Below are 25756 nucleotides of genomic sequence, written 5' to 3' on the forward strand. Positions count from 1 at the left end.
AATGCACCACATTTCTGACTCTTGTGTTTTCGCCTCTATTGACGCTGAGCCACTTTTATTGTAATTTTATGAATTATTTAGAATTAAATTCCAATACATCTTTTATATAACTTTCTTTTAATGCAAATCGGCATAATCTTGACATTAGCTTCGCATAACAGTTTCGCCCATGTAAAATTGTTTCACGGGTGATGCGCTTAGCAAAAATATACGATGATGATGTTTTTTCTTTAGAATCCAAGAGCAATTGACATTACATTACCTACATCACCATCACCAACGCCATTAGCTCGTATTAAAACACAGCAAATGATATTAAATGTTAATAATAAGCACTTATAATAATTTAATATTTCTTTCATAATACTACTGTATGGATTAATTTAATATATTGACTTCAGATGGTATGCTCGTCTGATATAGAATACATGAATTATCGAACAGCATTGCTATTTGTGCTAAAAACAAAAATTTATGTTATTAAGACTAAAAACATTCAATTAAGAAAGATATCAAAAAATATCCACCACGTTCTTTATTATCAATAATTTGGTCAGGGAACTACTAGTAACATTACCTTAATCAAAATTTATATAAACATGGCCATGCCAACATTAGTAAAGGTTATACAAGTAACAACATGCAATTATAAATGTAACTAAATAGTTAAACAGGAAGAACGGAGCAAATTGTTAAACTTACTATATCCAATTTAAATAAACATTTAATGTTTCAGATAATTCCTGTAGCAATGTGATTAATATAAAATAAATAAATAACAGTTAACATTATGATGCATAAACATGAAGGCATGTTACTATATATAAATGAACAACACAAATAAAAGCAAACGCAGCAAAGAAGGAAATTACAATAATATTCAGATTTTATTAAAACAATGTTCATATCAATAATTGTTATCTTGATTTCGGTGAGAACTTGTATTGCGCAGGTTGCAACATGTAAAGACGATGATAACGTCGATGTAGATTGGTAAGCCTATTGAAGTACTGTCTGATAAAATTCAGAATTCTACCAAAGCAGTCTATGCAAAATAAATCATCAGTTAAAAAATTTCATGCATTGGAAGCAAAATTGGTAGATTAACAATTTATCTGATTAGTACTATTTGAAAAAATATAAAATTACAGAAAAAAAGTTATCCGCATTCATAGAATCATGAATTAAAATTTTTTGTCATCGCAATGCTTATCTGCTATACAATAGTTGCACTTTAGGTACTTTGTATATAAGCCTCCAAATGTGTTAAGCTCCAAACTTTTGAAATCAGCAGGAAATCCAGCTTGGGCGCCTTCTAGGCAAAATATTAATCAAAACGCAGGCCATTCAATAATTAGAACAATGGCAAGTTTTGTACAGTTCCAGAGAGAAATTAATGTTCTGGCATATAGTGACGATCCACCAAACTTGCCTCCTAGAAATGAAAAAAGCAAATCGAAAGGTAATTTTAGATTTGATAAATAACTAAAAAGATTAATTAAATTTATGTACTGTTTTTAGGAGTTCTTTTAGTGCGCAGTGCAGCGAATGAAGCTGCGTGGTTTGTACACACAGTTCCTAATTTTCTGGCATATCTTAGTGCTTATGCTTGGCCAGCAGCGGAAACGCCTAAAGGGCATATGTTTTTGTGTATTTCTTTTAGCAGTGCTCTTTTGAATTCTGTTGGTATGACAATACATTTTATCATTTCCATAAAATATTATATTACAATTTTGTGATTGTAATTTTGAATACCTATCAACTACTCAAATTCTTTTTGCGCATTTGCATTTAATTAATCAGAAATTTTCAATTTTAAGGTAAAGCAATTCGATACCAAGAACCATACGTATATGCAAATAATTTACCTGCTGCAATTTTGAATCAAAATATGGAACTGTCTAATTTGATAAACGGTATTGACGTTCGAGTAACATCTTTTCTGGCACATGAAAGATTTGCAACAAAATCTGCACAAGCTGTGGCAAATATTCAAGCTTTTGGGAAACATTCAAAATCATTTGCAGGTTATTACTTTTCTATTCAAACATCAAATATCTCTATATGATATTCAATTATTTAGATATGTATGCAAGGATTTTGAGAAATAGATTTGCCGCAAGCATCATGGTATGGTCACCTGCTGATGCAAGATCAAAATCAATTTGCAAAGGACAACATAAACTTCAAAAAATTACTTCAATACAACTTGATGGTGTTCAAGTGAGCCGTGAAGCTGATAGCGCAAAGTGGGCACTAATTGACGGAAAGAACACTGTTTGTTTCACAACAAATGATTATACAGTAAATTTTTGATATAAAATCATTTTATAATATATTTTTGAAATATTTCCACAGTTTATATCTTTCCATTATTTTAGGCTACTGATAAACGGACTCCCGGAGCAGCTGTTTGTTTAGAAAATGCTGGTGTTTATAACGCTTTCCGTACAGCAGCACTTAATGTTGAAGCATGCAATAATTGATTCTCAATGGTTCTAACTTTTATTCTCTTTTGTGGTTTGTGAAAATTATCTAGCATTTTAATTTTCTTTCATTTTTATTATTTGAAAATATGAATCTTATTTTAAATTATAATGGCTTTTTAAATGTTTGGGATTTTTAAATTTTTGTCAACTTTTGAAAATAAAACATCTATTTTATATTCACAAGTTTTTAAATGAACTGTTACTACCAAAAGAATTTTGTGTTTTTTACTATCTCATCTGCTTGAAGCTGCAATACAAATTGAAATTTATATATTTCAGGTAAATTATTGCCGCTTTTTTAATTATGAGTTTATTTTGCAACTGTGAAATAATTATAAATACTGCCTATTTTCATCTTAATTTTGGTTTAGGCATTCAGTATTTGTTTGAAGTAGTAAATAATTCACTAAGAAATTGCAGAAATATCCCCCTACTGTTCAGATTTAATAATGAAATTTTACTAGCATCATTTTGAAGGATATGCTTTATTTGCAATGTATTCTGCCAAAACAGTGCCGTGTTACGAGACTGGCATAATAATGTTCATCCTGAACAACTTTGTATGTTAAGCTTTACTTACATAATACGCTTCACTGTTTTAATAACAATTATTATTTTATCAGTTTGTTCAAAAAATAATCTATTCTTTTATGTCTATTTATTTATGAAAAGTAATCTATTCATATGTGGCATGTCTTGTAATAATGAAAAATGAAGTGCAACGCATGCAGAAGTCAAAATTTTGTTGTGATATCATCTTTAGGGGTTTTATGTTTTACTGATTAATAATAATTTTTAACGTTTATATAAACATGGTCATGTCAACAATTGTAGAGGTTATACAGTTAGCATCATGTAATCACCAATGTAACTAAATAGATAAACATGAAGAACAGAACAAATTGTTAATTTGTTATTCATTATTTTGATTTTTTGAATTTTATTAGTTGCAGTGCTCACGCTTTATTTGATTTTCAGTTGCTAATAACCAATAAATATTTTAAATACAAAATTTAATATGCAATATTATAAAAATAATATAGTATAAAAATTAACTTTTAATAAATATGAAGGTTTTATCCATTTTCAAAACGAGACGTAAAAATGATAAAGAAAATGTTGATACGCAAGACAATATTTTATTTACTTTTAATAAGATTATTGCACTTCATCTTTTAGTTTTGCTTTCAAAAAATAGCTTGAATAAAATTAGAAGCAAACTAATCGTTAATATGGTCCTTGCAATTTTATTAAGTTTGTTTTAGGTAAAATATTTCAAAAAGTGAAATAAATTTCAAAATGCATTTTGAATAAGCTTACCAATCTACAGCTGCATTATTATCATCTTTGCAAGTTGCAACCTGTGCAGTGCAACTTTTGAACAAAACCAAGATGACGATTGTTTCTGTGAGCCTCATTGCAATGAACTTTGAACAATGGGTATTTTGGTAATTTTTTATAGGTTTGGTACTACTCAGTCCCGCTTTTCTCTCATTGGTCATTACCCACGCTATTTTATTGGACCGTCAAATCTTAATCACAACTGAAGAGTTTGAATCAATGAGCAATTAGACAAAAAAAAACAATGCGACAAAGACTTCACTGAGGAATTAGACAAAGAAAACCATTACGACAAAGACTTCACGGCCAAATAAAATGAAAACCAATACAACAAAGATTTGACGGTCTAATAAAATAGCGTGGGCAAAGACCAATGAGAGAAAAGCGGGACCGAGTAAAACCACCCCACACATCTCCATCTATTCTGAATTATTATTCAATTTTACCATTAAAAAACCTGAAATGGATAATAAAATAAACGCAACTCATCCATCAGCGGCAATATCATGTAAAATAAATGGTCAATAAAATATAAAGCTTTGTGGTCAGTGAAATTCAAATAAAAAATGGAAGGAACAATTTAAAAAAGGACAAAAAACCCCAGGTTATATTCGACCTAATGTGAATTAATGATAGATTAATGTACACTGAAAAAAGTCATATCATCTTCTTTTTGTTTAAAAATTTGGCTTAAATCTGATTGGCTTTATTCTTGACTTGAATAATTCTGCAAATTTAATCAACGTGTTTCCATTGCACAACTGGCCAATGTTAATTTCATTTATTTGTACCAATTAAATTACAGTTCTGAGTAGACTGGATATGAAATAATCACATTTGAACTTTAAGAAAATTTTGACAAATGACAAATTCTTGAATTAAACTGAAATTTTAAATGCAAAAAAGTTTATAAAAAATTATACAATCATCATGCTCAGCAGTGAAACAAACGCAATTATAATAATGTGGATAAAACCATAAATAATTTTAACACAAAGTAACAAAAAATATTTTAAAAAAACAATCAAGAATAACTTACAAATGCACAACCATATATATGTTACGCTTAATGTTGAAAATTGCCTATTATTGATAATAGGCAAGCGTTTTGCCTATTATTGATAATAGAAAGCAGCTTTTGCCTATTATTGATAGTAGGCAATAAGCATTTGCCTAATATTGAAAAAACGGCTTACGAGTCACGCTGTATGTTGAAGTGCTTTTATTAATGATATTTCTATTTATTATCAGAAACAAATGTATCACACGAGGTTTATATATTATTGCATGACTTCCCGGGGTGACAACGAGAATAGCATAGTACTCTTTTTCTGCTGCAACTGCAGCGACCAGATGAGCAGCCGGATAGGCAGGCACATGCACTTAACATATCCTTGGCCGCCCGTAGCTTTAGTTACTGCAGTTCTAAGAGGAATTTCGGTGTCAGGTACTTCATCAATTGATAGTATATTTTCCGATATCACTTGTAAATCTGCAGCTGTAAACTTTGATGCCAATTTTCCTTCTCTGCAACCAACAGTGTACAATCCTTCACATTCCGCCATGACAACTACTAAGAAGTTTTTGGGATCCGCGGGTCCACGATCCACGTCTGGCACTCTCAGTGTACAATTCTGACCTATTTGGAGCGGTATTAACATTTTCTTAGATCGTCGTGTCATTTTTGCTGCTGCTCTTGTCTGCCCTGAAGCTGCTTCTTTTCGTGCTTTTATAAAAGTCTCAGGAAAATGTTTCATAATATTGCTTTCATTTTCGTCATAGTTTTTTCCATCTCTGTTCAAACTATCTTCATCATTGGCTTCATGAGATGTCAAAAATTCTTCAATTTCTTCTTCTGTTTTCGCTGCATCAACTAGTGATTTTGGCAGGACGTAGGACTCCAGTCCAATTCGTGGCTCTTCTCCAAATGGACTTTGTCCTGTTGTTTCATGAATGCTAACATTTATTTGCCATTGAACAAATTTCAGTCCCATTGACCATCTTTTGCATCCATTTTCTCGCATCCATATTGCCAGTTTGTCTTGCACAACGCCGTTTAGGCGCTCAACCGCACCTTGGTTCTGAGGATGCCTGGGTCTACCCGTGACAAGCTTCAGCTCTGGCCAACATATTTTGAGTTCCGCAATTATGGCATTTGAAAATTCCCGACCGTTGTCGGATTGCAGAATGCTGGGAGCGCCGAACGTTAAAAAGATTTCGAGCAGCTTCGATGCCACTTCTTCCGCCCGTTTTGACTTTAGCGGACTCAAAATGCAGAACTTCGTAAAGTGATTCAAATAAGTCATTATATATTTAAAATCGCCATCTGGCATGGTTGGAAAATTTATCAAGTCCACTTGGGCTCGTGACATCAAATTTGTACTAACCAGTGGTTTAACAACTAGGCTTTTTGGAAGCTTTCTGGCCCTCTTCTTATGGCATTCTTCACAAAACGTGAAAAGTAAATGGCAAGCTTCTTGTGTGACGTTCGCCCATTTATTCTGTGCTTCTCGAAATGTCTTTTTTTCTCCACCATGACCAATCTTTTGATGAACATCATTGATAATATCAAACATTTCTTCAATAGAGGCGATGCATCTTATTGCATCATTCTTGCCCAAGCGGATTAGTTTATTTTTTTCGCCGATTTTTAAAACTCCATACCGATTTTTTAAATTATAATCACGAGCAGATTTTGGACCATCTGACTGGATTCGCAAAATGTCAGTAATAATTTGATCTCGCTGTGAAATTGGAAAAATCGTTCCATTCTGTCATTTTTCCTTGATCAGAGCACGGAGCTTTCCTTCAAACACAGCCTTTCTATCCATCAGAACTTTAACAAATGAGGAAATGGTTGAATGTTACTTCCTGATTATACGTAAAATCATGCTCCAACGATTTGTAGCTGAACTTGTTGCTACTATATTTGATGTAGACTTCCGGGTTTGATCTCAGAATAGTGGATAACATGAATGCAAAATTTGGAATGTTGTGCCAACACTTTGAATTTAATTAATAATTCAATAATTAAGAATAATTTAACACTTTAATTTAACACTTTTCAATAATTAATAATAATTTAATATTTAATTAATAATAATTTAACACTTTTAATTCAATAATAGGCAACACGCTTGCCTATTATCAATAATAGGCAATTTTCAACATTAAGCGTAACATATATAAGTAAAATTCAACTAAATCGTTGGTTAAGCAGAAACAATTGCATTGTAATTAAAAAAAATTTCACCATCTCCTTTGAGCAGAATTGAATTGTATTAAATTGAATAAAGTTGCAATAATAATAATAATATTTGCTAATTGAGAAAAAACACAGCCACGCAACTCTTGTTGCACACAGTAGCGTATAACTTATTTCCTGAAGTGGCAATGGCAGTGATCATCGACCCGATTCCAACTGAACCGATAATTTTCAGCAATTTGAAATTACAATCCAACTCGTAAAGGATACCCCCGTCAGCCATCACCATGGTCCCACTGCTGGTGCAAGTTACGGCAGTGGGATTTTGAAACTGAAATTCCGTCATCTGCTTTGGCCGAGCATATTTCAACACTGTGTCGGCAAATCGTTCGACGGTGATCTCATACAGTCCACCAGTATCACTGAAAGAAAGCAATTTAGCCAAATTGGGTCCACATACAAGGCTGTCGTTCAACGGAGGCAACAACGTGAATCCAAAAAATTGTTCCACAGTGACACCCAGTACAGCAAACGCGTGCCAAATGTTGCTTTCCAATAAGCAGTAAAGGCTCAGGCAAAAATTCTGCGAATCATAAGTGGCGCAAAATGCCACACCCGCTTCGCTGCATCGCATCTGCATCCAGCCGCTGTTCTGTGGCAACGGTAGCTGATGGACAGTATTCAAATGTTCGTTGAAAGTGACCAACGCGTGCTCTTCTGGAATAGCGGCCAAAACGAGCTGTCGACTTGTGGAAAAGCACACCGTTTTCGGATATACATTTGAATGACACTTCTTCAACTGCCCATCCGGATCAAACAACAGTAAGCCTGATTCACCGTCAGCAATGACTAGACTTTTGTCAGGTAGAGTGCACAAATCGATCGGACGTTTCAATTTTTGATGAACCAACGCCCGATTCTGCCAATCTTTACTTTCAAGCATTCGAATATTTCCGCTTGATGGTGATTTGCTCAAAGCCAGTCGCCGACCAGCCTCTTCAAGCTGGTCAACTGAAAAACGCTCAACGGCGGCTTTGAATTCCGACAAAACGAAGCCGGCTAAATTCGAATCCCGCTCATCCAAAGACGGTCCTTTCCATTCGTTGCTAGACAAATCGAACAACTGTAGCACAATATTTTTCATTCTACTCGCATTGATAACGCTTTTACTGGAAGAAATCAAATCGCGCTGTATGCCGTGATCTTGTTTCAAATTTTTCATACCAAATTCTTCAAATAAACCATTCAATTGTTCAACATCGCTCAGGCGTTGCTGGTGACATTGACGAGCTTTTGCAAAAATATCCATCAAAATTTGATCAATAACAAAACGTATACTCTGTTCCAAGTGAACAATTTCATCTTCACAAGAATCGCACCGTTCTCGCATCCAAGCTATGCAAGCATGCAGAGCATCAAATTCGCCATAAGCATTGACATTGTGATCTTTGTGCGATATTATTATACAACGGCTGCAATTCAAAAACAGTCCATTTTTTAAAAACAATTTCTACATATATAACTATAATTAATTAATTTATTATTATTGTTACTTGTAAAATATGTTTTCTCGAAAAAAGCACATTCGCTGAACAACGTATACCTGCTCACCTGCACAACGTATTCAAGCACTGATGACACCACCACATGTCTTCCAAATCTTTCAGAGTAAAGCACTGAAAACAGCGCAACACGCCGGCAAATTTCGTCCTCAACGTTTCCACAGATCTTTGGCAGAGTTCAGTCAACTGGCGACACTGTGGACAAGAAATTACATCACTTTTCTCCGCAACTTCGATCCAACGTCGGATACAAAGCAAGCAATAGCTGTGGCCGCAATGCAAAAGCTTCAAACTGACATGATCTTCACTGCAGATTTCACACTGCTGCATTGCCGGCCTGGCGCACAACGACTTGCTAGTACCGTTTGACAATTCAGATGAGCTTTTTTTGTTCATCGCTTTTGACATATTAACAAACAAACAAATCTGCTAATTTCAAAAACAAAATAATTGTTCACCAAAGTCGTGTATCTACCACTGAAAAATATTAAATAACAATAATTGAAATCAAAAAATATTTACTAAAACTTGTTCGAATATATTAAATCAACAACAACCCATTTCCATTAGCCTAGAGAGCAGAAGCTGTCAAAAACTGCTCGTAAAAGTAAAAATAAATGTTCCATTGCATTCGAAATTATCAATTCTATTTATTACATTATTCGGGAAAACCTTGAAAATTTCATCAACTTATTTGTCTTATAACAAAACAAGAAATATAACACACACACACACACATACATATATATGTACATCTAATGATTTATTTATTTACAATTGTTTTAAATTTCGATAAAGTTTAGCGTTCAAAAACATTTATCATCATTTACTCACAAATTCAAGTCTCAACTTCAATCATCATCACAAACACATTGTGTTTAAGATAAGATGAAGCGATGTTGCAATTCGACGAAGTTGTACATACAATAGGAATAAAAATTGGCAGATTTTCAAGTTCAAATTACAATTGCTAATAAAATGAATTTTTTAAAAATTTTTTCTTAAAAAACTACCTATTACTTGCAACTATTTTCATTACTCGTATAGCTTGTTGGCATTTCAGACGTTTAAATTATGAATTTTACTAATTTTATCAATTTTAATAATAAAGTAACATTGAAATATTTAATAATCTTTTGAAATATGAAAAGCATTTTTTATTCGAAACAAGAAAAAATCATTAAATAAACGTAAAAAAATACGATATGCGGAAAATAAAATGTATAAAATATGAAATATGATTAATGGATTGGTAAAAGTTGCTTTTTTGGATGTTAGAAAAAGTTTTGCAATGCATTCCAATCAAAATGAAACACATTTTGAAATGCGAAAAGAAAATTTTTATTAAAAATATATACATAAATTTTATTTTTACACAAATAATTTATTAATAATCGTAATAAATTTAAACTTTTATTCCATATGATGTCATTTTATTTACAAAGAATATTATTACAGTCAAATGGATAACTTTATTTTTGTTTAAGTACAGTATGCGTGTGCGTATTTACTGATGTTGATTTAGTTTGATGTAAATAATTCATGTATATACTACATGTATTCGTGTATATGGGTTGTTGTTGAATGAAGAAAAGATAATTTTATTTTTTATTAAAAAAATAAGCCGAATGGCCGGTACTGGTGTTTTGCCATTTGTTAGGGGGATTGATCTCAGCGGCAATGATTTTTCCGTAAGTGCAATTGAAAGATGGTTAATTTTATTTTTTTGAAAATCATCATTTTCAGGGAGGATTGTTTCCGAAATGTGTCCGGGAAATGGCCGTATTGAGATGGCTCAAACTAAATCACACAAATTTGGATAAAGTTTGTGAAATTTTGTTGTTGTTTATCTGTTGTTGCTTTTGTTCATTTGTTTCTTTTTTCTGCTTAGCTACCAGAAGAGTTGTCAAGCCTTAAAAATTTGGAACATCTTCAGATGACACATAATGCGTTGTCGAGTGTTCACGGGGAGTTGTCAGATTTGCCATGCTTGCGATCAGTTGTTGTTCGAAACAATCAGGTGAGCGAATGTTTTTCTTCGTGAAATTTGCGTAATTAGCTGATTTCAGATAAAAACATCCGGCATTCCTACGGACATTTTTGACATGCAAGATTTGAATATTATTGATTTCAACAGGAATGCACTGAAAGAGACACCGCCGAATCTTGACCACGCTACTGGTGCGATTGTTCTAAATCTCAGTCATAACAATTTGGAATCTATTCCTAATCAAGTACTAACTTTTTGCATTTGATGTATTTTTTAAAATTTAAAATAAATTAAGAATATTTGACAGATGAAAAGAAAAATCTTTTATTCTTTCAGCTTCTGGTTCATATGTGTGACCTGTTATATTTGGATCTCAGTGGTAACAAGTTGACCATGCTTCCACCGCAGATTAGACGTTTGACAAATTTGCAGGCATGTTGAAAAATTTTTAAACAATTTATATTTGAAGAAATAATTTTAACAATAATTTAGGTGTTAATATTGAGTGACAATCCGTTGTTTCATTTTCAATTGAAACAACTACCCTGCATGAGTCATTTGCGTGTGTTGCGAATGCGTAAAACACAACGCAGTTCGGCTAATATGCCGACGACTTTTGAAAATTTGCTCAGCTTGGAAGAGGTGGATTTTTCGTGCAACGAATTGACCGAAATTCCTGAAGCGATGTACAAGTTGGAAAATTTGAAACGACTGAACATCAGCGACAATTGTATAGAAAAATTCGAACCGTTTGCCGAATGCTGGCCCAAGTTGGAAGTGTTGAATTTGTCGAGAAATAAGCTGACCGCTTTGCCGGATCTGTTGACCAGGATGCAGAATTTGAAGAAACTGTACGTGAACGAAAATCAGTTGACGTTCGACGGTGTGCCGACCGGCATCGGTAAGTTGATCAATTTGGAAATTTTCCAAGCTGCCCACAATCGTCTGGAGCTGGTGCCCGAAGGGGTGTGTCGGTGTGTCAAGCTCCGTCGTCTGAAGTTGAACAACAACCGTCTGGTGACCATGCCGAGCAGTGTCTACTTTTTGGTCGACTTGGTCGAATTGGATGTGCGCAACAATGTCGACTTGGTCATGCCGCCCAGACCCAAGGAACGTTTGAAAGAGAGGCTGGCATTTTACAACATCGACTTCAGCTTGGAACATCAGATGCATTTGGCCGAGGCGAGTTCGTCGAGCAGCGTCGGATCCGGCCACACTTCCGTGACCAAAGACCCAGTATCCAGAAAGATCCAGTACTTGCGTCGACGTCGTGGTCAAACCGAAGCCGACACGGAGCAGAGGAAAATTTTGAGGGGCATGACCGACTGTGCCAGTGGCCGACTGGCCGACGAGCAGGCCAGCGTTGACCAGGCCGAACAGCAGTGCAAGTCGAAGCGCTGGGACGAGGCTTTGGAAAAGCCGGCCATCGACTACAGCGAACTTTTCGACCCGGACGTTGGTCAGCTGCCCGGAGTGACCGTGTTCGAAATTGAAAATTTCCTGCCCAATCAGCTCGAAGACGTATTTCACGGGAAATTTTACGAAGGCGATTGCTACATCGTCCTGCGCACCACGCTCGACGCCAGTGGCAATTTGGACTGGCAAATTTATTATTGGATCGGTGAACACGCAACTGTCGACAAAATGGCTTGTGCCGCTATACATGCGGTCAATTTGAGGTTTTGTTTGTTTGTTTGTTGTTGTTGTTGTTGTTGTTTAATGATTGGTGTTGTATTTCAGAAATTTTTTGGGTGCAAATTGTCGCACAATAAGAGAAGAGATGAATGACGAGTCGGATGAATTTTTGGACATATTCAATCAGGATATCATTTACGTCGAAGGCGGTCGAACGCCCAGCGGCTTTTTCACCATTGAACAGGTGCACAGACCGCCGAGATTGTACCGCGTGTCGACTGTCGCGAAGCGGCTGAATTTCTACTCGGTTCCGTTATCGTGGAATTCTCTGGATCCTCGATTCGTATTTCTGCTGGATACGGTTGAAAAACTGACCGTTTGGTTAGTAGTAGGAGCAAAAAATTTTCATATTTACTTAGCAGCTAATAATAGCAACAACAAACACAATAGGTATGGCGAGAGGTCGAAAATGGTGCTGCGAACCAAGGCGCGGCTTTTTGCCGAGAAGATGAACAAAACAGAACGCAAGGGTGTGGCCGAGATTGAGATTTTCAAGCAAAACGCCGAACCGGACGATTTTTTGGACTTGTTGGACTGCAAGCACGACGGACCCCGCGAACCGATCGTCCAACACGTGCCGGACAATTTTCAACTTCCCAAAGCGATACTGTACAAAGTCTGTCTGGGTATGGGCTATTTGGAATTGCCGCAGGTGAAAATTCCAAGACTCGGTTTGAAGCAGGAGATGTTGGAATCGAGGTGCGTCTACATTCTCGACTGCTATGTGGATTTGTTTCTTTGGATTGGGAAAAAGTCAACTCGACTGGTAAAAAAATATATATATATACATATATGTATGATGTATTTGCATTGCAGGTTAGAGCGGCAGGGTCGAAATTGACGGCCGAGTTGCATGCAATGTTGAATCGTCCATCCCATTCAAGCATCAACCACGTCTGTGAAGGGACTGAATCGATGATGTTCAAGTCGAAATTTGTCGACTGGGACGATGTGATTGCGGTCGATTTTACAAGAACCGCCGAATCGGTGCAGAGGCGTGGCGTTGATTTGAACATCATCTTGGAAAAGGACAAGATGAAAACCGATTTGGCAGCGTTATTTTTGGACAGGCAAGCGATGCTGAGCGACGAAGAATCGGATCGACTGATTGAAGATTACAACGAAGGTTGGTTGCTTAGTTGCTTGTTGGATGTGGGTGTATGTATAATTTTGCTTTGTGTTCCATTCGCAGATGTGGAATTGATGGAACCGTTCGTGTTGGAAGGGAAGAGGTTCAATCGTTTGCCCCCTGAAGAATTCGGCATATTCTATTCCAGCGATTGTTATGTATTTCTGTGCCGCTATTCAGTACCGCCCGAAGGAATTGACGAAGTGCAGAGTGGTGAAATTCAAGCCGAAGAAGCCAAGGTGGCCGGTGGTGGAGAGGAGGAGGCCGACGGCAACGGTTCGAGCGGAACCGGCGCCGAAGCGGATTTCCAATGCGTGGTGTATTTCTGGCAGGGCAGGGACGCGAGCAACATGGGCTGGCTGATGTTCACGTTCAGCTTGTTGCCGAAATTTAAAAGCTTGTTCAAAGACAAAGTGGACGTGGTGCGCACCAACCAGCAGCAGGAAAATCAAAAATTCCTATCTCATTTCAAAAAGCGGTTCGTCATCCGCCAGGGTCGACGCAACTTGTGCCTTTTCCCCGGATTCCAAAACTGGCCCAGATTGTACCAGTTGCGCGCCAACGGCGGCGCCATCAATTCCAGAACTGTCCAAATCGACTGCGACAGCTCGTTGTTGAATTCCGAATTCTGTTCCGCCCTGACCGTACCGTTCAACGTGCCGGACGAAAACGGCCACCGGGGCTGCATATTCCTCTGGATCGGTAGTCGGGCGTTGGCCAGTCAGGTCGAACTGCTCAGCGACGTGGTCGACAGGCGCCTGAATCCGGCCAAATGGCCAGTCGAACGCGTGCGGGAAGGCGAAGAACCCGAACTGTTCTGGAATTCCATCGGCGGTCGAAAACCATACGAACATAATGCCGACTTTATGCGTTACAGCAGGCTGTTTCGGTGCACCAACGAGAAGGGTTATTTTGTCGTCTCTGAAAAGACGATCGACTTTTGTCAAGTATACGTGGACTTTTTTTCTACATGTTGTTGTGATTATCAATTTCTTCTTCTTCTTCAGGATGATTTGGACGATGACGATGTGATGATTTTGGACAACGGCGATCAGATCATCATGTGGGTCGGTTCGAATGCTTCCGAAGTTGAGGTGAAATTAGCTTTCAAAGCGATGCAAGTAAGTCTGTTTTTTTTCTTGAAAAATGATCAACAAGATGAGCTAAAATTTGAATCATTTTGAATATACATATACATATATTTTTTCTTTTGCCAAAGGTATATTTTCAACATTTGCGACTGAAACAACCAGATCGACCGAGAAAGTTGGCGGCCACGGTAAAAGGGAAGGAACCAAAAAATTTCAAAAAGTGCTTTCACGCCTGGGCTAAGCACAAGCATCCGGCCGGTGAAATTTAATTCACTGCAGTTGTGTTCATTTTTCTCGAGTGCCTTTTGTTTTGCCAAAACTATTGCTATATTGTTAGTTTATATGGTGCTTTTTATTTTATCTGTTTCAGCGCTGTTTAGTTTTATTATTGCCATTATCATTAGCTGAAAAATGAGAGTTTCGAATAAATAAATTTGAAGATAGAAAAATAAAATTCATTCTCTCTCATCAGATTGAAATGTTTCTTATTCACTGATTGATGCATTTTTTGAAGAAAGAAATCAATAAATCGTGAAAATGATCTTCTTTATCGTCGAAGACGAATCACTTCAGCTGCATCGGCTTGACAAGTCCACGAACGTGGTATGATCAGATCAAGAAAATTGTTCTACAGATTTATGATGAATATAAAAAGAGAAAGAAAGACAAATTGTAAAAACAATAGCATACATATACTGGTGGACAGTTGCTACGGGCGTACCATTCGCAGCTGTATGTACACATCAATATCCCGTTGCCGAGCATGATCAAAAACCACAAGCAAACGTTCCAAGCCCTGGTGTTTGTCGAACGCATCAGACGCATAATTCCGACTGGATTGAGCAAAATTTAAAAGCAACAAAGGCATATGAAATTTGCACCACAACAACAACGACAGGCTTGCTTACTTGGACCGGCGCAGAGAAAAAATTGAATAAACAGCACTGGATAGAAAAACCGAAGAGTCAGCGTTATTATATATTCGTGAACCACTGCCGACAGCAGAAATACAACGGTCATCGCTGCGGTTCGATAAGAATCACCGAAAAGCTGAAAATTTGTTTGTTTGTTTGTCTGTATCTCGATGTAAATACAAAACATTCTTCCATACTGGTTGCATGTCTTGATAGACGTATGCGTAGAGCCAGTCGTGGACAATAATGTTCCACCTCCTGTAATAAGAGGACATGCTGGTCGCGTTCCACCAATCCTGCAAGAAAAAGATTAACTATACCAAATTATTTCATCATCATCAATTTGCTAATTTTATCTTACCGCATAGAATAGTCGATCGCTAAATTGAAGCATCTCAGCGAAAGCGTTCATCCAGCAGTGCAGGACGGCGAAAAACGCCAACACAAAGCACAACGAGCCAGGCAAAACACAGCCAAGAGACGCGAGCAAATAATTTCTCCAAGTCACGTGATCTTTGTTGAAATTCTGAATTGGTGAATGAAATGTATTCAAATTTTTTTATTTTCAATGATTTCATCAATGTAAGTTTTTCATTGATGAGGAAACAGAATATATATATATATGTATATATGTACTTGGAAAATTGGCTCGCAAAAATGAATGAATAAGTAATATGCGTAAAACAGACAACCTGCAACTTCTACAAAGTTTCGCACGACATATTTCCATTCAACTTTCGACTTCCTGCAAAATAAAATTGAAAAGTATCAAATTTGATCATAGTTATGAATAAGATTAAAAAACAACCTTGGATAATTGTCGCGATAGATCAACGTCGGGGCAAAAAGAAAGTACAAAAATCTACCAAAATCTGGACAAGGATCTCTTACTGTATCAGCTTTTTCTAAGGTAATATTAAATTGTTTTAAGCAAAAACCAATTTCATACGAAGCAATATCGTAAACTTACGCTTGTTTTTTTGCTTCATTGCTTTATATTGGAATGATTTGGGAACATTTTCTCGTACAAAAGAATAAGCTTTCATTAAAAATCTGACCTAATAAAATATTCTCCAATTTAAATTTTAATAACAGAAATTTGCTCTTTCAACATGCCTGTTCACAAGCAATCACCATTGTGGTTGCTAATGGTAAATCGAACTTTAACACATAATGAATCGGCACCACAATTAATGCAGCCATGTAGGCAATGTAGAGTGTTAAGAATAGAATGTTAAGAGACGCTATAAAAATAATCAAAGTGCCATTTTAATAAAAATAAACAATAAAATTAAATTAAAATACGCAGGTTTTCCACATTGTATGCCCAGCAATGATAAGAAGGATAAAGCAGAAGAACGACACTGGAGAACATCGACAGCCAAATAGTAATCAACATTGGAAACTTCCCAAAACACCAATAAAATAAATCCAATTTTAAATTTATACTGAAATTGCCATATTAAAAAAAGGAAAATTTTTCAACTACAATTTGATTTACCTTCCATTTAGAGCCAGCTCTTGAATCATGAGGTTTAAGATGAGCATGATCAGTGAAGCGATGAAAATGTGATAAATTGTGCGAAAATGAGTTGATTTAAATAAATCACTAAATGTAATACATTAAAAGGTGCTGTTCTTCCTGATTTACACTAAATTTAACAAGATCCACTCACGTGAGCAGGGAATTTTGTTCAACAAATTGTTTTCCGATTCCAGAGCTGCGTCTATAAGCAAATGAACAAGACAATATTTTAAAATAAATGAAAAATAATGGTATTTAAATTTTATTTTTAAGCATTTTAAAATTATGAATTTTTTCTCAATCACAAAAAAGTGTACACTATTGTTGGCTGTTGAATAGAAGGTACAGCATCAGTGGTGGTAGTGTCTGCTGAAACGGTGCTTTCGTTGAGCAACTTCTTTTCTGTACCGTCAATCAAATCGCTAAAATACTCTTCAAACAGATGCAAAACATCTTTACGAAAATCCTGAAAATTAGTTTTCACATCAATTAAACTTTTTAAAAAATTTTCTTTTAAACTTACTATTAGTTTTTCAATGCTGCAAGTCATAATTTTTCTAAAATTAAGAAAAAAATTGTCTATTATATCTAATATCTAAAGAAAATAATCACATAATTTTCGTAAATGCTCACTTTGATTACGAATGTCTTTATTGAAATATATTTAGTAAAAATACGAAATATTTCCATTTATTATAAAAACAAAAACGCGAAGAACTACAGAAATACGTAAGCAAGAATGCTGGACAAATTGAACAAATATTTATCATAATTAATTTATCAAAAATTTCTCCAAAACACAACATTTATTAGTGCTTTTCATTCAAATTGATTCATTAACTCAATTTGAAAAGTCAATCAACATTGATACACTAAATGTAAAAAATATCCGTATTTAACACATCCGTTCTCTTAGCGCAGACATCCTTGTTGCTTACTTTTGTAAACAGCATTTCTATTGTGACGTTTAATAAACAAACTTGATCCCATTTTATGCCTGGCAGATTTGTCATGTGACTAAAATTTTGTTTAATCAATACTGTGCCGTACAAATAAAGACCTGCATATAAATTGTAATTTCAAAATTTTAACAGAATATGATTTTAATTAAAAATTAAAATATAACATTTAAAAAATCTTAACATCTTATTTATTAATTTAAATTAAATTTACAACATTGTAATAAATAATATGACGAATTGAGTTTAGAATTTCAGCGAGCAAAAACTTAATACGGGAAAATTTTAATTTTGAAATAATTATATTTTAGCCGTATTTTTGCTTACTTTTTGAGAGTAGGATTTGCTTTTAATGGTTAATACAGCTCCATATCTCAGAATGTTAATTGAAACGGAGAGTAATGTAAAAATAAATATTTTTAGATGAAATCTTTTTAAATCATGTGTAATGAATTCTTTAAGAGATTCTTTTCCAAATGTAAAATCAGTGATAAACATATATACATCAAATGGACATCAAATGCTGAAATTTACAACGCATCAAAAACCCTGTTTACAGCAATATTAAATTATTTGCCTCCCAACATACAAGTAAAACAAGATATCGTACTGTACTTTTATTTAGTCTCTGGGCAAATGACCTCAGATGTTAACTTCTGATTATACATCAAAAGACCAAAGCGCCATTTCAGTTCTATTTGGCGTTTAATGACATTCATCATTCTTCGCAAATATGCGCTTTAACTACATAAATTAACTACATAAACTGAGAGACTAAAAATTTGATTAAAAGTCCTTTAACAATTTCTACTCTAAATTATGAAAGCAATAATTCGCATGCTAATTATCTACAGCAAAAGAAGAATAAAATATTTTGTTTCACTTATAGCAACTTTACCCATATCCCATATATACGTATATACATAAGGGTACATATTTCAAATACAGCTGAACTTAATGAAGTGCACATTGGATAAGTGCAAATTTGCCATAAGTGCACAAGATTTTGGCCTAACAACATTTCTTGTAGTTAATTACTAGATAAAATAATGGATAAGTGCAAAACTTGGTTAGGTGCATCATTTTGCTGAGGTCCAGGGGATTTACTGCTCGCAATATATAGTCGTGAGGGCACAATGGACGCGTCCTCGGTCGCTTTGCGTTTATCATCAGCCATAAAAACTATTAATACTCAGCAAAGTTTATTGTTCCCTATATCAGTAAGCACGAATAAGCACGCGTATCACAGACAAATTGAACTAGCCCAAAGTCAAGACAACTACAACTTTCCAAAGTAGTTATTCACAAAAAAGCTATTGCTAATTTTGTGACAGTTCGGTCATATTTTCACGAAAACAGTATAAATCAGACAAACCTAAACCGAAGTGAAGATCAGCTAGTAACGATGGTGGCACAAAATACAATTCAAACCCACATTTCTGACTATTTTATTTAAAATATATTGATATTTTTCGCATCAAACCTATTTATAAATGTGAAGTTATGGTTCTTTTCGATTACTCTGCATAATTCCCAACTTTGGATAATGGCACAACTTGGATAAGTGCATGGAAATTCTTGCCAAATTTCATGCGCACTTAACCAAGTTCGACTGTGTATTCACCATAGCGTTTTCCAAAAATGCATTAAAGTAAATTAATTCAAAATTCAAAAATAAGTATAAATTTCAACGTTTAATTTCTGCAGTAAATTATTTTTATTTGAATGTTAAGTAATTTATTACTACCTGCATTTCTTTTATTAAAATATTACCTGTAGAAAAAGTTGTACTGTATAAAAAGTTTTCGGGTTTATTATCTTATTAATTGGTTCATTAAATTTTGTATTGGCTGTATTTTTTTAAAAATATAATGTAAATTTTATTTTAATATTTTTTTGCCAATATGATGATTTTTGAAGAGTAAAAAAATCCAAGTGAGAAGGTAAGTCTGCGAAAGGAAATTGCTTTGAAATAGATTTATTTCGTGTTTCAATTTTCACAGAGCCGGTGATGTATAACTGATGAAGTGCTTATATCAATGTTTAACACAATCGTCAAAAAACTAAGTATTTGTGGACGGTTGTTCAATTTTGTGTTGTAGTTTAAAAATGAGGAATTTTCAGAATCGAGAAGACGCAGTGGCTCCTCAAGCTGTGGAAGTGTGAATGAAGTCTCAAAGTCGATTTCATCTTTTGAAACGTCTTCCAGTGTTGCTGATTTGGTGATGCCAAGTAGCCCTTTGTCTTTTGAAACGGTTCTGAAGCTGAAAGAAGAGGAAAATCCGCCTGCGGATTGCCATTTCACGGATCAGTTTCAGCTTCATTGGTTGAAAAGTAGCTGCAGCTTAATGTGGTCATTAATTTTTAACCATTGCATTATTGGCTTTTCTTTTTATCAGATACTTCGTGCTCAAATTTGTGCATTCAGTCTCGTTCTCGTCTAATTTCAACACTGTTCGAAGTGTTACAGAATATTTCTGCATTGCCATATTTTTACTTATTCATGCATTCCATTCAGAAGAGTCAGTTATTGAAATTTCTTGCCGAAACTGACGCCTTTTACACTCTATATTGCCAAATAGAAGCCAACAAAAACAGTTTGCCAGGTAATTATTGATTGTCCAATTAGTTGTTTTGACCTTTTTTACTTTTATTGAAAATTTTTTTACCGTCTATTCTATATTTATTTTTGAGCAGAAATGGAGAAAATGGCGGTGAGCATTTTTACAAAATATATGACTAAAGATTCACCATTTTGGATCAATTTACCAGATGAACTGCAAATTGAACAAATTAGTATGCTCAGTTGTACTTTTATTTGGTCGATCAAAATTCTCCTTTTACAGATTTAATATGCACTGCCGATAATAATGTAAATGTGAAATGTTTTGTTTCGTCTCAACTTTTTGTCTATCATCATATACAGCAGACCATTTTTCCCAATTTTTTGAAAAGTTCCTTTTATGCAAAATATTGTTTGGAATTTTTGTCGAAGAACTTTTTACAAGTAGACGATGTGCTGTACAACGAAGATTTGTCATTCTACTTTACTGAAGTATGTTCCATCTTTTAAAATATATTTTTTGAATAAATCAAAAACTGTCATTTTTTTAATTTTTAATTTAATCAATGTGAAATTTTTCCTTAATATTTTTTGAATTCGACTGATATAATTTTGATTTAGCTAAGCATTTTTTTGATTCAAATTTTTTTTATTTTAGAAATGAAATGGTGTTGAACACGTAATTGCTTATTATTTTTTTATGGATAATTTTCATTGCAATTAAATTTTCACTTTTCACATTTTGTTAGTTAATTAAATTATCAACTTTATATAAATTGACTGTGGAATAGATGTACAATTTCTCAAAGGGAAACTTTTTTTCACAAATTCTGTATAGTTCATGGTGCAAGAAGAAAAGCAAACGTTGTTGGAACTTTTGTTCGCAATAGAAAGTTCCATGTCTAGTGCTGATGCAGCAGGCAACTTTGATCGCATGTTAATCACATCTGATGCTAAGACAATATATAAAAAGTAAATTTGTTAATTATTTGCTTTAATTCATTGATTGATTAATTTAATAAATTTAAAATTTAGATATTTTTCTGAAGACGTTCCCGGTTGTATAACTTTGCCAAATGAACTTCGATGCCAGGTGGAATGTATGATAGATTCGCCAAATTCTGCAGCCGATTTATTTAATATACTTTCCAAACATGCATATAATTCTTTAGCTAATGTAAAATGAACATAAGCAGTTGTTTTTCTTTCATCATTTTTTGATTGCATTTTATTTTTTTCAACAGAGATACTTGCCAGGTTTCTTCCACAGTAGGTTGTATGCCAGGTATCTGAACGATCTGGTGTTGAAGTCTCGTTTGCCGGATAGTACATTAAATAATCGTTCTATTTCTTTAGAACGTATGTGTGTAAATTATTTTATTAAAATTTTATTTTTTTTATTTTTGAAATTCTTTTTTAGAACTTAACTTTAACAAACGGGTTGAATTTCAAAATTGTGATGCACCTCAGAGTGAACACAGCTTGTTCACTTCAAGAAGCAAGTAATCCTAAATATACAATGCATGTAGTATAAATTTATTTACTTTAGAATACTTTTCTCTAGGCTGGGCATTGCTCATGTTGACCAGTTCGGACGTTATGTACGTGACATTGCAGATATTCCAAAAGTGTCATCCGATTCAAGGATAAAGGGTATATTTCTTTTCTTGTTTAGTTTGCTATTTATTGTTTTGCACATGTATGTATATTATAATGTTATTTTACATTATTATTTTGTTGTATGGTTTTTCTTTTTGTTTTGTATATTACATCAAGTTTTAGGATTTCGTTTCCCTAAAGTCATTCCAAAACTGATGAACAAAGAGCCTTCCAAGGTAAGATATTTTAATTAGAATGTATAACTAACTTTTTATTTTGAAATTAATTTTGGATAAGTTTAAGTTTTACTGTATGTTCTGGCCTAGTTAAGTTAAACTTTAAATTTCCATCACATCTTTTGAGGAAATTAATCAATAAAATGTAGTCGAAAACGCACTTTATTTATTTATACGAATAGGCCTGCTTTTTAGTTTAGTTAAATAATTAAATTGAATTTTGTGCATTACTGAGTTTTTATATTTCTGAGGAAAACATGAATATGTTGATAATTGTTTTTGACATTAAACACTTTTTGTTCATCATGAAACATTAGTTACAATCCATGAAATGCGCACATTAATTGAATTATTTGCTGATTTATTTGTACATAAAATTATTCTATTTACCATTCCTAAATCAAGCATTTTTCTGTGTGAATTATTTTTTATTCAATGCGCTTATTGATAAATAATAGTTATTGTTGAAGTTACCGTAAATATTATTTAATTGTTAAAATAAAATTTTCCACTTTCTATTTCTAATACAAGTGAATAAAATAATATTTCAGGAAGCAATATTGGAAGCTGAGCAGATTGCTGCATCGATTGTTCAAGATGTTCAATCGATGACATTGGACAGAAGTCAAGCTGATGACGAATGCTAAGCGATAGATGTCTGAAAAATGATAATAAAATATTTTTATTATATTTTTCTTCATAGCTAGTTCTTTTTTAAATCACCTAATTATTGAATTGTTCTTTTTCTTGTTTATTTGTTGCAATTTTATAATTTTTTCATGCAATTCATTATATATGACTGAACACTTGGAATTATCTGCTAGATATTATTTTTTGAATAAAAGATATCTCTGCCTTTTTTCAATTATTAAATATCTGCGTGTTTACCTACAAATTCTGTTATGCGAATCGTGAAAATTTTTACAAAGCTTCACATTTCGTTTCAGATGTGCAAACGAATAATCTAAAAGTAAACTGTCTGTAATATTTAATTAACGATGAAAATATCCATTTATGATAGATATTTCAGTAATGCAAAACAGAGCTGTCCAACTTTAGTTAATATGTGGGCCGCATAAAAAAATTTATCTGAAGGCAGCATCCAGAATAAATACAGAGTATGTGTTACGCTTAATATTCAAAATTGCCTATTATTGATAATAGGCAGTTGCTCTAACCTATTCTTGATGGTAGGCAGAAAGATTGCCTAATATGAATAATAGGCAATTTTTTGCATAATACTGAGAATAGGCAACAAGCATATTTGCATAATATTGAAACGACGGGTCATGCGCCACGCTGTCTGTTGAAATGCTTTTATTAATGATATTCGCATTTATTGTCAGAAACGAATGTATCGCGCGATGTTCATTATACATTTTTTCATGACTTCCCTGGGTGACAACGAGAATTGCACAATAGTGCTTCAACTACATCGACCAGATCAGCAGCCCAATAAATACATACACTTCACATATCCTTGGCCGCCCGTAGCTTTAGTTATTGCATTTCTAAGAGAAATTTCAGCGTTAGGTACTTCATCAGTTGATTGTAAATTTTCTGATATGACTTGTAAATCTGCAACTGTAAACTTTGATGCCAATTTTCCTTCTCTGCAACCAACAGTGTACGTACAATCTTTCACATTCCACCATTACAACTACTAGGAAATTCTTCGGATCCGCAGGTCCACGGTCCACATCTCACACTATGAGTCTAGCATTCTGATCTATATGAAGCGGCTTTAGCATTTTCATAGACCGCCGTGTCATTTTTGCTGCTGCTCTAGACTGCCCTGTTGCAGCTGATTTTCGTGCTTTTATGAAAGTTTGATCCTGATACGGCGAAAAAAGATTTGTCACTTATAAGTACATGGATTTCTTCTTATATTCTGCAATAATGGTACTTTTGGATTTTCCAATATTCGTCTCAAATGTTTTACTATATAATGTTGTGTAGTGTTGTTTTACATTATATATACTCTTTAGGCAGTGACAAAACTTGCATGCAAACAAGATATTGAATTTTATTCTTGTTAGTTGTAATCAAATATTCTGATTTTCATCAGCTTTGATGCATTCACTTTTCATCTTCAATTTTTCATTCATTGCCATACATGGTTGTCTGACGACAAGTACTAATAAAATCTATTAAGTAGAAGTAGTATGAAAATAAATCACAGCGAATAATTTGGTAAGAAGCGGCCACATAACTTCGATAGCTGAACACAAATCATGGAATAAAATACTCACAAATTGCAAACGTGTACTTGCTTTAATTTCAGATCTTTTCAATTAAGTGAAATTTCATTTTGATCAAACACATGTTCAAATTTTACTCTAACACCTGTAGCACATGTAGCTAAATACTGAAATCCTTTCGCGTTAGCCGGCTTTTATTGGGTGGGGCACGAAATATTTTTATGGAATTGCAAAAATAAAACATTAAAGTTAAAGAAATTTGTTTAGAATTTTTGGGGAATTCTTTTAACCCTTTCAGGCCCACCGTATCAATTTTGATACATAATGTTTTATGCCCCATAGCTATTTACTAAAACGTTTTTGTTAGCCATGCTTGTGTTTATGTGTTCTTGACATTTGTCTTAACAATATTTTATTGCTATTTTTTTTCTCATCTTAGTAGATTTTTTATAATGTGCTCTACTGTACAGGTAGGTAAGACAAAAAAACATGAATTTGCATTTTGATGCATAAATTGAGAATTGAGCAGAATTTAAGAATAATAATTTTTTTACTAGTAGATGCTGATGTGAAGATGATGTTAAAATTAACTGCAGCCTCTAAAGTTTTTGGGGTGCTGAGTAGAGTTCCTTAGAATACCTGTATCAATTTTGATACACTGGACTTTAACGGAAACTGCGCATCATGTTTACTACCCTCAACGTACTCAGAATCGCTTGCCCAACCCCGTATTACTTTTCTGAGAAAAATCATTTAGGATGTCTAATGAATTATTGTCAGATGCAATCAATAACATTTCTAAAAGTTTTGCACCATCGCTCATAGGGATGGTGGATTCCGGGACAAATTTTCATGGTCTAATTTTACTGGTCGTTGAACTCGCTATTTCATTGGACCTTCAATTTGTCGTCTTATTAGTTTTCCTTATCTAATTGCTCATTGATTCGACTCTTCTTATGAGATAAGCTGGACTATTTTTTCCTTTCGATGAAAATCATAATTAATATTTGATTTTCTGACTTTACATCTAATTGCACAACTGAAATTTAGCTGCTCTATTTCGGATGAAGATTTGGAGGCTAAACTGATCAAAACCGTACAGTTCATTGAAAAAAAGCGAACCTGCATAATTGGGTGTACGCTCTTTTCTGATATGTTCTCATTTTTATCTGCAACAAATCTGAAAGCAACTTCCACATTTATGAATGTCTTCATTTTATAAATAATTTAAAGCCACCTGTCCCAGAGAATATTTAC

General features: G+C 34.1%; 7 protein-coding genes across 7 annotated transcripts; 4 read left to right on the forward strand and 3 right to left on the reverse strand.

Moving 5' to 3' along the window:
* Positions 1-120: 120 nt before the first annotated feature.
* Positions 121-757, forward strand: Tsp_07570 (hypothetical protein). The gene is made up of 5 exons (XM_003381835.1): positions 121-171; positions 235-321; positions 402-476; positions 558-623; positions 737-757. Exons 1-5 carry the CDS (start codon positions 121-123, stop codon positions 755-757), a joined length of 300 nt encoding a protein of 99 aa, XP_003381883.1.
* A 69-nt stretch (positions 758-826) lies between these two features.
* On the forward strand, positions 827-2665 carry Tsp_07569 (deoxyribonuclease II family protein). Its single transcript, XM_003381836.1, has 6 exons — positions 827-993; positions 1239-1462; positions 1522-1686; positions 1821-2027; positions 2084-2304; positions 2382-2665. Exons 1-6 carry the CDS (start codon positions 899-901, stop codon positions 2484-2486), a joined length of 1017 nt encoding a protein of 338 aa, XP_003381884.1. The 5' UTR covers positions 827-898; the 3' UTR covers positions 2487-2665.
* Positions 2666-5110: 2445 nt separating this feature from the next.
* Tsp_07568 (KRAB-A domain-containing protein 2) lies at positions 5111-9005 on the reverse strand. Its single transcript, XM_003381837.1, has 3 exons — positions 8647-9005; positions 7193-8507; positions 5111-6574 (listed from the first exon to the last, which is right to left on the reverse strand). Exons 1-3 carry the CDS (start codon positions 9003-9005, stop codon positions 5111-5113), a joined length of 3138 nt encoding a protein of 1045 aa, XP_003381885.1.
* A 1528-nt stretch (positions 9006-10533) lies between these two features.
* Positions 10534-13805, forward strand: Tsp_07567 (putative leucine Rich repeat-containing domain protein). Its single transcript, XM_003381838.1, has 8 exons — positions 10534-10617; positions 10667-10831; positions 10924-11002; positions 11324-12266; positions 12328-13048; positions 13099-13514; positions 13560-13687; positions 13744-13805. The coding sequence occupies exons 1-8, from the start codon at positions 10534-10536 to the stop codon at positions 13803-13805; spliced, it is 2598 nt and encodes an 865-aa protein (XP_003381886.1).
* Positions 13806-13869: 64 nt separating this feature from the next.
* On the reverse strand, positions 13870-14265 carry Tsp_07566 (conserved hypothetical protein). Its single transcript, XM_003381839.1, has one exon. It carries the CDS (start codon positions 14263-14265, stop codon positions 13870-13872), a length of 396 nt encoding a protein of 131 aa, XP_003381887.1.
* A 1086-nt stretch (positions 14266-15351) lies between these two features.
* Positions 15352-17491, reverse strand: Tsp_07565 (sterol O-acyltransferase 2). The gene is made up of 7 exons (XM_003381840.1): positions 17465-17491; positions 17259-17407; positions 16918-17025; positions 16735-16864; positions 15778-15942; positions 15614-15712; positions 15352-15552 (listed from the first exon to the last, which is right to left on the reverse strand). The coding sequence occupies exons 1-7, from the start codon at positions 17489-17491 to the stop codon at positions 15352-15354; spliced, it is 879 nt and encodes a 292-aa protein (XP_003381888.1).
* Positions 17492-19625: 2134 nt separating this feature from the next.
* Positions 19626-22945, forward strand: Tsp_07564 (putative regulator of G protein signaling domain protein). Its single transcript, XM_003381841.1, has 9 exons — positions 19626-19632; positions 20025-20234; positions 20300-20506; positions 20595-20696; positions 20747-20955; positions 21302-21435; positions 22013-22116; positions 22246-22298; positions 22850-22945. Exons 1-9 carry the CDS (start codon positions 19626-19628, stop codon positions 22943-22945), a joined length of 1122 nt encoding a protein of 373 aa, XP_003381889.1.
* Positions 22946-25756: the final 2811 nt, after the last annotated feature.

The sequence above is a fragment of the Trichinella spiralis genome, assembly GCF_000181795.1.
Source record: "Trichinella spiralis strain ISS 195 chromosome Unknown Scfld1, whole genome shotgun sequence".
Classification (NCBI taxonomy): domain Eukaryota; kingdom Metazoa; phylum Nematoda; class Enoplea; order Trichinellida; family Trichinellidae; genus Trichinella; species Trichinella spiralis.

Excerpts from the sequence above, each read along its gene's own strand:
- Tsp_07570 (XM_003381835.1), top strand. The coding sequence starts at position 121 with ATGCAAATCGGCATAATCTTGACATTAGCTTCGCATAACAGTTTCGCC. Across the intron at positions 172-234 it reads CGCATAACAGTTTCGCCCAT|AATCCAAGAGCAATTGACAT; the intron begins GTAAAATTGTTT and ends TTTTTTCTTTAG. Across the intron at positions 624-736 it reads CCATGCCAACATTAGTAAAG|ATAATTCCTGTAGCAATGTG; the intron begins GTTATACAAGTA and ends TTAATGTTTCAG.
- Tsp_07569 (XM_003381836.1), top strand. The coding sequence starts at position 899 with ATGTTCATATCAATAATTGTTATCTTGATTTCGGTGAGAACTTGTATT. Across the intron at positions 994-1,238 it reads GATAACGTCGATGTAGATTG|GTACTTTGTATATAAGCCTC; the intron begins GTAAGCCTATTG and ends GTTGCACTTTAG. Across the intron at positions 1,687-1,820 it reads TGCTCTTTTGAATTCTGTTG|GTAAAGCAATTCGATACCAA; the intron begins GTATGACAATAC and ends TTCAATTTTAAG.
- Tsp_07568 (XM_003381837.1), bottom strand. The coding sequence starts at position 9,005 with ATGTCAAAAGCGATGAACAAAAAAAGCTCATCTGAATTGTCAAACGGT. Across the intron at positions 8,508-8,646 it reads TGCTTGAATACGTTGTGCAG|CCGTTGTATAATAATATCGC; the intron begins GTGAGCAGGTAT and ends TTTGAATTGCAG. Across the intron at positions 6,575-7,192 it reads GAAATAAGTTATACGCTACT|CGAGATCAAATTATTACTGA; the intron begins GTGTGCAACAAG and ends CCAATTTCACAG.
- Tsp_07567 (XM_003381838.1), top strand. The coding sequence starts at position 10,534 with ATGACACATAATGCGTTGTCGAGTGTTCACGGGGAGTTGTCAGATTTG. Across the intron at positions 12,267-12,327 it reads ATACATGCGGTCAATTTGAG|AAATTTTTTGGGTGCAAATT; the intron begins GTTTTGTTTGTT and ends GTTGTATTTCAG. Across the intron at positions 13,515-13,559 it reads TTCGTGTTGGAAGGGAAGAG|CGATTGTTATGTATTTCTGT; the intron begins GTTCAATCGTTT and ends ATTCTATTCCAG.
- Tsp_07566 (XM_003381839.1), bottom strand. The coding sequence starts at position 14,265 with ATGTTCGTATGGTTTTCGACCGCCGATGGAATTCCAGAACAGTTCGGG.
- Tsp_07565 (XM_003381840.1), bottom strand. The coding sequence starts at position 17,491 with ATGACTTGCAGCATTGAAAAACTAATA. Across the intron at positions 16,865-16,917 it reads GAGCTGGCTCTAAATGGAAG|TATAAATTTAAAATTGGATT; the intron begins GTAAATCAAATT and ends TGGCAATTTCAG. Across the intron at positions 15,713-15,777 it reads GCGATCGACTATTCTATGCG|GATTGGTGGAACGCGACCAG; the intron begins GTAAGATAAAAT and ends TTTTTCTTGCAG.
- Tsp_07564 (XM_003381841.1), top strand. Across the intron at positions 20,956-21,301 it reads TGTCATTCTACTTTACTGAA|TTCATGGTGCAAGAAGAAAA; the intron begins GTATGTTCCATC and ends AATTCTGTATAG. Across the intron at positions 22,299-22,849 it reads TGAACAAAGAGCCTTCCAAG|GAAGCAATATTGGAAGCTGA; the intron begins GTAAGATATTTT and ends ATAATATTTCAG.